The 10847-nt window shown below is 33.9% G+C and overlaps 1 protein-coding gene across 1 annotated transcript in view; it reads left to right on the top strand.

Annotated features, from left to right (window-relative positions):
• LOC105550219 (phospholipid scramblase 1-like) overlaps positions 1-8462 on the top strand; it is a 19287-nt gene extending 10825 nt beyond the window's left edge. The window contains exons 4-7 of the mRNA XM_011995101.1: positions 1070-1231; positions 3971-4132; positions 5873-5874; positions 8322-8462. Coding sequence (XP_011850491.1) covers positions 1070-1231; positions 3971-4132; positions 5873-5874; positions 8322-8418 — 423 coding nt within the window. The 3' untranslated portion in view covers positions 8419-8462. The remainder of the gene's footprint in view (positions 1-1069; positions 1232-3970; positions 4133-5872; positions 5875-8321) is intronic.
• The last annotated feature ends 2385 nt before the right edge of the window (positions 8463-10847 follow it).

Raw genomic sequence — 10847 nt, 5'->3', positions numbered from 1 at the left:
AAAGAAAGAAAGAAAGAAAGAAAGAAAGAAAGAAAGAAAGAAAGAAAGAAAGAAAGAGAAAGAAAGAAAGAAAAGAAGGAAGAAGAGAGAGGAAGGAAGGAGGAAAGAGGGAAGGAAGGAAGGAAGGAAAGAAGGAAGGAAGGAGGAAAGAGGAAGGAAGGAAGGAAGGAAGGAGAAAAGGAAAAGAAAAGGAAAAGGGAAAGGAAAGGAAAGGTCAGAATTCTCTACTTTTCAGAATAGAAAAGGACAGAATATAATGGAAGCATATTCAGGAGAAACAATTTCTCTCAAATGCTTGCTTCCTAGGCCTCCTACATCCCTTTTTAGATACAACTACCATTATAAGTTTCTTATGTATTCTTCCACAGTTATGTTGTGAATATTTGTATAATGTATTATATAAATATAGCATGTTTATGCTATGTGTGTGTGTTTTAACATAATTAGTAGCATATTATTCTACTTTTTAAGCACATAACACTGTAATTTGAGGATTACATCTATGTTTAGAACTTCTTTGTTCCTTTAAATGGCAGCATAATAACCCATTACATGGATATGCCATAATTTATTCAACAAGTCTCTGTTGAGTCTGATTAACTGAGCTTTAAATAAAAATTGGGACAAAATTTAGATTTGCCGTGACAAAGAGTTATGAAACTGTTTCGCATATTGAGTAAGAAGCAGTTTGGGATGAGATTAGAGTTTATGTTGTATTTCATGGGCATTGCAATTTAAAAAGTAATTCTCATACATGCCTACAAAGGAAATTATTATTATCCCCCTTTTGCAAATGGAAAGTAAATTTCAGAGACTTTAGTGATTTGTTCACATTTCAAGCAGTTAGTAAGCAGTGAAGTCATGTCTTAGCTCCGGGGACTTTAACATATAAATCCTGGTCTTCTCACTTCTATGTTTATTCTCAAACATGAGGCATCCCTTAAATACAGAAAGTTCTGTCTAAATATACAAAAAGCTCATTTAAGAGGTCGTACAGAACTAAATAAAGTGTTGCTTACAAGTCTAACATATCCGGTCGGATCAATGATATATTTTCAATCTTTTGTAGCTAAAAGTTGAAGCTCCACCTGGTGAAACAATTGGGTATGTTTATCAATACTTTCACCCATTCTTGCCAAAGTTCAAAATAAAAAATGAGAATAAGGAGGAGGTAATGAAAATTAGAGGCCCATGGTTGGTCTTCAGCTGTCTCAGGGATCTAAATTTTAATGTAAGTAATTAACAATATTTTAATGTCATATTAAAATTAGTTTATTACATTTTTATAATAGATATAATTAGTGAATATGAATAAAGAAAAATAAAAGAATATTATTATGAAAATATTGTAACTATTCGCTTTTTTAAAAAATTGGATTACTAATTCACAGCATCCTTATTTAAAAGCTCTATAAGTTTATGTAGCTTATAAGGCAGGTTTTAAAGGTATCAAAAGTTAGTTATTTAATATCTCAAAGAATATTGACAGAGAAATTTAAACTTTATTAAATGGACAATGACCTAATCTGGTACTAATTATAGCTAATGTGTTATATTAATGTTAATTAACACAGTTTCTGCTTTTTATAAAACTTTGAAATTTAATATTTTTTAAAAATTTTTCTATGTGCTTACTAATTTACTTCTCAGATTATAGCCAACATCCAGATAATAATTTGGGAAATTAGCTACTAAACATACTTCATATAGTTAATAAAATTAAATAACTTGTTATATTTATTTAAACCTGAAGATTTCTAAGCAATAGAGAATATTGTGTTGGTTTAACATTATAGTAGATGTGCAAAAAGTCATACTTCCCTAACTTTCATCTAAAACCTGTTTGTTTGTTTGAATATCTAAAATATCTAGTAGAAAATTTGCATACAGCCTAACTAAAATACTATCCAATTTTCCTTCCTTTCTTAGAATTATGTCAATTCATTTTAGTGATTCTGATTCTTACTGGCATCTGCATATACTGATTAAGAAAAATATACTTAATATATTACAAATTAATTGTTAATAATATGGTTAGTTCAGAAAGTAACAATATGACTCCAATGGGGCTCTATTTTAAGTTAAAAGCCAAAGTAACAGAGTAGACTTCCAAAGTAAGCATAAAACTCTGGAATCCAAAGCCATTTTTTACTGACACCAAATAATAAAATGCTTTTTGTGCATTATTTTGTATTTCAGAGTATAATATAGCAAATCCTACTCATTGTAATATTTGCAAAGCTTTGTCAAAGCTATATAAAACTCTTCCCATTTTTTCTGTTTGAAGCAAAACAATTTTAAAGCTGGCACTCTTGGGTAAGCTCCAAGTAAGAGGAGCAAGAAAGGGAAATCATGATTTTCTAAGAAAGTCATCTTTTGCATGAATGTGGTCAATCCTTTTAATACTTTTGTCTATGAATAAGAGGAAAGAGATAAAGTAGTAGCTAGTTACAGGGCCAGAACTAGAATGAGGCAATTAAGGTGTTCATCTCAGGTACAAAATTTAAGGGAGCAACACAAATCTTAGTATTAATGGTAAGTGATAAATGAATGTGTTGCACTTTTTTTAATTAAAATTAATGTAAAACTTTTTTTATGATGAAATACACCAAAAAATTAAGAAAGCAACTGACCATGTACTTGTATTACTTATATCTCTGCAATACCCCAATCCTGTTTCTGGCTTGATGAAGGCACAGGTGGAAAGTGAGGTATTTTTCTGAAAAGTATGTCATTATCCCTTTGATTGTAAAAGAACAGAGCCAAATGAGAGAAAGTATGGAGATACAACAGACTGAATACTTGATGAACCCGGTTTCTTATTTGGTATGGGACTAAGACACATGTAGAGAATTAGCTTCATATAGAGATGGCCCATTCACCATAACAGGAAGGAGGCCGGAAATGTTAGTACGAATACGTTCTGTTTGTAGGGCTGGTGTCTGAGTGTGAATTCCTGTTCCACAGCTTTTATTTTTTCTGTAATATAAGAGATAAGATATTTTGTCGAGAATGAGGGGGAATGGTGGGTTCAGAGTTCTGAAAAGGGTGAAGAACTTTGGGTATATTTAAAACACTTTGATATTTCTCATTTCCCATATTCCTTAGCACTACTCACAAGGCTGTGTATGAGCAGCCCTGCTAACCTCTCTGGTCTCACTAATTTTCTGCTATTAGCCGCCTCCCTCACTTCACTCCAGCTATGCTCCCTCTTAACTCGGGGCCTTTTCACATGTTAACTTTCTCTGGAATGCTGTCTGTCTTCCTATTTCTCTTGTCACTAATTCCTTCTGGTCCTCTAAGTCTCAGCTTAAATGATGCTATCCCCAAGCAGCTTACTCTAAAACCATGCCCCTACCATTTGTGTAGTCTGCTTATCAGCTCCCAATTGTACTACATGATAGTACCCTACCCTTCCCTTATGGCCCTCATTACAAGGCAGGTACTATGATTCATCCCAGGTTTGGTGCTTTATATTCACATGAGTATCTCTTATTCTGAAGGAATTAGTGTGAGTTGGTATGAGAAATGATGCTCTAGGAGGTTTAGATAAGTAACAGAGAAAAAAAAAATGAGGAAAAAGTAAAGGCAACCAGAAAATAAAAGCACTTCTGAAAGAGTTGGGAAGCTGTGTAATGAGCTGAGAAGCTAGTGGTTTTCATTTTATAATGAAATTCATGCTCATGTTAAATTAAAGCAAATTATATGGGTTAACTATATATGTGTGTATACGTAGACATAGAAATAGATATAATCAGTTGTATACAATTTGAAAATCTACTTTTAGATAGGAATTGTCTATAAATTTTACTGGGCTATTATGTGTCCATGTTGCATGTTTTGTAAATTCTTGGGTACAATCAGTATGATTATAACTCATAAAGGTCATAATTAGTTAATAAATTTGGTACAGGAATAACTTTTTATCTCATAGATTTTTCTCTAAAGGTTATATATTTTTCCATTTTAGTTATTGACTGTGGATGAGGAAATGGTTATTGGAAAGATTTCAAAACAGTACTCTGGATTTGTCAGGGGAATATTAACCAATGGTGAGAAATTTGGGATCCAGTTTCCATTTGATCTTGATGTTAAAATTAAAGCATTGATGCTTGGAGCAACTTTCCTCATTGTGAGTCTATTTTTACTCTATTTAGCTGAAAATTATATTTTCTGAGATTACCATTGCACTTTTGCTAATATTTCTCCTTGAATCATCTGAATGAACTGCGAATTGTGCCTTTCTGGCCATCCTCAGTCCCCAAATGACATCATGGACTCAGTATTCATATTGCAAAGGAAGCAAAAATTAGAGTGTTCTAGAAACATGATGATTCAGGTTTAAATCCTTAGCCTTCATGAAAAATCAGACTGTCACTGGAAATAGGAAAAATATGGTTCATTCAATGTGACTTATAGTTATCTCTTACAATGTAAAATTAATACATGCTTGTTACACTTTATTGAAATGGTAATATATTGTTAATTTGGAAACTATAGATATTATTTCATTGAGCTCTATCTCTTGAGCAATACAAAGACCTTAAAAACATTATAATTCTAATCTCTCTCACACAACTTACATACTTTTGTTGACTAGTGTTTTAGTTTTGCTTCTTTTTAAATTCACAAATTAAATATGTGCTATTAGTTTATTTTTCTAATAAAATCACAGATATGTTTAGCATTTTATTTGTTCTCAAATTTTATTGAACTTTAGATGAGCCCCCCAAGGTTATGTTCCTTTTTCCTAATCCTCACTTAATGTCATTGTATTAGTTCATTTTCGCACTGCTATAAAGAAATACCCAAAACTGGGTAATTTATAGAGGAAAGAGGTTTAATTGACTTACAGTTACACATGGCTAGGGAGGCTTCAGGAAACTTACAGTTATGGTGGAAGGTGAAGAGGAAGCAGGCACCTTTTCCACAAGGCGGCAGGAAACAGTGAGTACAAGCACGGGACATGCCAGATGCATATAAGATCATCAGATCTCCTGAGAACTCACTGGCTATCAAAAGAACAGCCTGAGGGAAACCACTCCTATGATCCAATCACTGCCCTCCCTTCCCACTTGGGGATTACAGGACCCTGCCTCAACACATAGGGACTATAATTCAAGATAAGATTTGGGTGGAGACACAGAGCCAAACCACATCTGTCTTCGATGGGTTCTTGGAAACTGCAAATTTAAGCACAATGATATAGAATAAAACTAATTATTTTTGCCATCAACATTATAACAAAATGACACTGAACAAAATGACATTTTTGTAAATTTTCTGTAATTACCAGTTGACAGAAATTGTTAAATTGGGCTGGGAGCGGTGGCTCATGCCTGTAATCCCAGCACTTTGGGATGAGGTCGGGAGTTCGAGACCAGCCTGACCAACATGGAGAAACCTGGTCTCTACTAAAATTACAAAATTAGTCGAGCAGGTGGCACGTGCCTGCAATCCCAACTACTCGGGAGGTTGAGGCAGGAGAATTACTTGAACCTGAGAGGCGGAGGTTGTGGTGAGCTGACATTGCCCATTGCACTCCAGCCTGGGCAACAAGAGTGAAACTCCATCTCAAAAAAAAAAAAAGAATAATTAAATTGGATTTTTAGAGTGTCTGTAGTCTCTTTTAAAAAGACAAACCTAAATTAATGACCAAAAAATTGAAAGAAAGAGAATATGGATAAATACCACAAGAAAGCTAGGGAAGCTAAATTAATAGCAGGAAAAAAAAAAAAAAAGACATTAAGACTCCAAAAAATAGAAACAGAAACAAAATGGGTTCCCATGATGATAAAGTTTCTATTCAAACAAGGTGTAATAATTCTAGGCTTGTATGCATGTAATATTAACTTCAAAATATAGAGACAAGTGGCCGGGTGCAGTGGCTCATGCCTGTAATCCCAGCACTTTGGGAGGCCAAGGTGGGCGAATCACCTGAGGTCGGGTGTTCGAGACCAGCCTAACCAACATAGAGAAATCCCGTCTCCTAAAAATACAAAATTAGCCAGGCATGGTGGTGCACACCTGTAATCCCAGCTTCTAGGGAGGCTGAGGCAGGAGAATCACTTGAACCTGGGAGGCAGAGGTTGAGGTGAGTCGAGATCACGCCATTGCATTCCAGCCTGGGCAACAAGAGCGAAACTCCATCTCAAAAAACAACAACAACAAAACAAAATATAGAGACAAGTGCTAAAAATTAGAGTGACAAACCCATCATAAAAATGGGGAATTTACTCATATCTCTTCATTTATACTAGATATAAGAGACAGAACATTAGTAAAGTTATTTAAAATTTGAACAACAAAATGAATACGCTTGATTTAATGGTCTTATTTAGACCTTTTTTTTTTTTTTTTTTTGAGACGGAGTCTCTGTCACTAGGCTGGAGTGCAGTGGCACAATGTCAGCTCACTGCAACCTCCGCCTCCCGGGTTCAAGCGATTCTCCTGCCTCAGTCTCCCGAGTAGCTGGGACTACAAGCGCCCGCGACCACGCCCAGCTAACTTTTGTATTTTTAGTAGAGAAGCGGTTTCACCATGTTGGCCAGGATGGTCTCAGCCCCTTGACCTCGTGATCTGCCCGCCTCAGCCTCCCAAAGTGCTGGGATTACAGGCATGAGCCACCCTGCCCCGCTGAACTTTTACCAAACAATTAGACAATACACACTTTTCTCAAATAAACATTGTTTACAAAATTGATATAATAGTGGGCCAGGAAGCAAGTCTCAACAAATTACAGAGAATCATTATCATTTAGACCTTAGTATATGAGCAAACGAGACTCAATTAGAAGTTAGTAAATATTTTAAATGTTTTATACATATAGAAATAAAAATAACCCAATTATTTTTAAAAAGCCATAACAAAAAATTTTAAATACTTTAAAATATGTAATAAAATATTACATGTCAAAACTCTTGGTATGCAACTAAAGATATTAAAATATATAGCTATAAATAATTATTGAAGAAAAGAGAAAAATTAATGTTAAATTAATTAGCTAAAACTATAAAGTTAGAAAAAAATAAAAAAGAATAAACCCAAGGAATTGAAGGAGATATTGAACAATTAAGCAAACAAAAATAAACAGAGTACCCATACTTGGACTCTAGACAAATAGGTCTTTTGAAGCAAGAAAATCATAAAGTAACAGACTACTACATTTAAATAGTTTAAATTTCTGTACCCCATAAAACCTCATAATATTAAATATTTAAAAGCAAATAATAAATTAAGGAAAATATGGGAAATAAGGAAAACAATAAATTAAGGAAATACACAACAAATATGACCAACGAATAATATTCTTATGTTAATAAAAATGATATTTAAATAAGAAAAATATCAAATACTTAATGAAAATGTACAAATATTATGAAAAATAATTCAAATAACTATCAAAGAGGGAATAAAAATAAACACTCAACTTAAGAAAGCATTTCCAAAAACACACAAGAGAAGCAAAAAATAAAGGATAAAATACCATTTTTAAAATCATATATTAATGTTTTCATTTTTAATGATGTATGCTCAATGCTGATGAAGATTTAAGGAATCAAGTGCTCATGAACTCTAGGTACAACTTTTAGAGGAATGAATTAAAAACATTTGTCAAAAATGTAATGTTTATATTCTTTCAGATGCAGACAAATAATGATGTACAATCTTTATAGTAACTAGCAATATATACTCTATGTAGCAAACTTCACTCAAATAAACAGTAAAAGTTAAAACAACATAAAATGTGTGAGTATGAGATTTACTAAATACATTATGAGACATCTCTAGAACAGAGTAATAAACAGATATTAAAATAAACTAAAAAACTGAATACTTTTAAGGACCTTTAATGACACAAATACTCAGAATAGTTTATGCGGTGAAAAAAGCCAGGGTATGAGCACATTATAACAGCAATTATCTACGTCTTGGAGGAATTTGTACCAAAATACTTACGGTAGATTTTGGGATTGATTGAAAATATAAACGTTTTCCTTCTCTTTTCCTCCAGTTTTCTAAGATGTGTATATGAATGAAAAAACATATATAAGTAAAATGAGGTAGTATTAGTTGCTGATCTCTAAGGGCCTTTAGCGATGCACAAATCTATTATTTTGATGTATTTAAGGGCAAACAGTCATTCTTATGCCCTTGGAAATTTGTTCCTCACGGGTCTGCTCCTCAGACACTTGCTTTTTAGTATGTTTTGTGATCATGATATTATAATATAGGGACCTTAAAAAGCATTCCCATGTCTAATGCCTGCAGTTGTTTCTACTATTAAACCAACCTAATTGCATTTTTCATTTTCATTCTAGGACTACATGTATTTTGAACTGTGGCCATAAGAACTACCCTGAAAGAATATGTCAGAGGTCACTGGCATTTATTTTTGCCAGTCCTCCACAAAACTAAGCAACTTTCACTGAAAATATCTAAATACATTTTATTTTACTAAACCTGTTCATATATATTCTTTCTGCATAATAAACTGTATCAAATTTTTTTAACTTCAAATAATCATTGTGTTTAGCTTAGGGTTCTATTGTATAGTTCTCCTGTTCAGAACCTGGCTCACTCATGCATTTTGAGTCAATTATGAGATTGGTTGGGACTGTCTCATCTCAGATGGCTTCATTGACATGTCAGGCTATTGGCTGAGGGAATGGGGGCAATAGGTCACATATTTTTCATCATCTAGGAGGCTAGCCAAAGCTTTTACACATGACTGTGTTACAAAAGCAATAAGAAAGCAAGTTCAAATGTTCAAGCTCATTTCAAGCCTCTGCTTCTATTATGCTTAGTAATATCCCATTGACCAAAGCAAATCACATAGCCAAGCCCACATTCAAGGGGTGGAAAAATAGACTCAATTTTTTAATGACAGTTGCTGCAAAATTCTGTGACCTTTCTTCCCCCAACACAATTTATCACTGTCTTCTCTCTGGTTCCAATTATTTACATTCTTCCCAAACACAAAATATCCTTAACCCCATCAAGACTCCCAACAAGTCTCTTTCAATTACAGCATTAAGCTCAAGTCCAGTATGATGTGATCTGTTACCTTCTGTAAATGTGAGCGAGGATACTTGGACGCAGCTTCTCTTGATTCAGAGACTTGAGAACAAAAAAGACCCACTTTACACGTAATACTGAGCAAAGGTCAAAATAGTCACAATGAACAAATAAAATTCATGTAGTAGTCGCTGGTCAATAGAAATTATAGAAATCAGAAGGGATATGTTTCTAGTTCCCCTTACTCTGGTGACAGAGAAAATGCTGCTCCCTGGGAGTGGCTTTCCAGTCCATTGTTCTACAATATCCAAATACCATGTCCTACATCAGAACTACACAGACACTCTCTTAAAGGGATCAAAAGAGATAAAGACTCAGTGAAATATAATAAAACAAGCCGTGGATACTTCCACAGAAAAGCTATTCTTCTTTCTTATAAAAGTATCTGGATAGAGCAATCCTAATTATATAAGTGTTACCATTTAATGTTTTAGATAAATCCTCCCCTTGTAGTTAGAATTTCTTCCCACAGAAGAAAATGTGTTTGCCTTCTGAAATATTTTTTTCTTTTCTAAATGAAATTACCATGTTTTTAGCTGAGTAACTTTTATGGGTTTCTGTCTACGAATATTGAAAACAGAGATCTCTTCACTTTAGAATGTCTTAGTCTCTTTTAGTTTATGCTTATACAGCTCCCTTAAAAACTGTGTGGATTTCTACTTATCAGATTTAGTCTACTTCATTGGGAAAAAGTCACATCCATTATTATTTTTAGGACAGGCTTCTTTCTCTGGACTTATTCACACCTAGCTTAGCTTCGTTATATCACAGGTGGGTTGCAAACGGAGCCACAGAACACATCCTTAATGCATAAGCACATTTCAAACCTCTGTTTGCATCATGTCTGTTAATGTCCCATTGACCAAATCAAGTAACATGGCTAAATCCCCATTCAAGGGATGTTGAAAGAGATTCCACTTCTTGATGGGAAGAGCTCTAAAATATCGTGGACTTTTTTTTTTTTTTTTAAATCTAACACACTATTTAATGGGTGATTTTTTAATTCGTATTACCTATGAAATATCTTTGAATTTGGAATATTTTCAATTATATATCACTATTTAATTAACTAAAATATTTATGATAATTCATAGGTATTATTGGTTTCAATGAATGACAATATCCAAATACCATGTTATCCTACATCAGAACTACACAGACACTCTCTTAAAGGGATCAAAAGAGATAAAGACTCAGTGAAATATAATAAAACAAGCCGTGGATACTTCCACAGAAAAGCTATTCTTCTTTCTTATAAAAGTATCTGGATAGAGCAATCCTAATTATATAAGTGTTACCATTTAATGTTTTAGATAAATCCTCCCCTTGTAGTTAGAATTTCTGCCCACAGAAGAAAATAATAGATTTTTGTTTGCAAAAGTTTATGCTTAAAAGGGTACAGTCTAGGTCATTCTAGAAAGACTTGGGATCAAAAATTTAAAGCCAGCAGAAGTGGTTCACTCAAAGGGAGAGGGAACAGACTTGAGGCACATGTTGCCAAGGCGTAGGGATCTGTCCCTTACTCCCCTTCAAAGATCCAGAGGCAAATGGGCCCACATGTATGCCTGAAGATGTTTGTTGGGTGCACTGTCCTGGTAGACTCACATAAAGAACCTCATACTCTGGGGTGGCCAGGAGGAAGTGGAAATTCCTGTCTTCCAGGGGACTACAAGACCCTAGTCTATAAGTTTACCCCAGTTCTCTATGCTTTGTGACATTTCTTAGGAATCTTTTAGGACATTTTATTGGGAAAATGGCACATACCACTT

The sequence above is a fragment of the Mandrillus leucophaeus genome, unplaced genomic scaffold (genome assembly GCF_000951045.1).
Source record: "Mandrillus leucophaeus isolate KB7577 unplaced genomic scaffold, Mleu.le_1.0 Scaffold1121, whole genome shotgun sequence".
Lineage (NCBI taxonomy): Eukaryota > Metazoa > Chordata > Mammalia > Primates > Cercopithecidae > Mandrillus > Mandrillus leucophaeus.
This window is presented reverse-complemented; position numbering and strand designations above follow the sequence as displayed.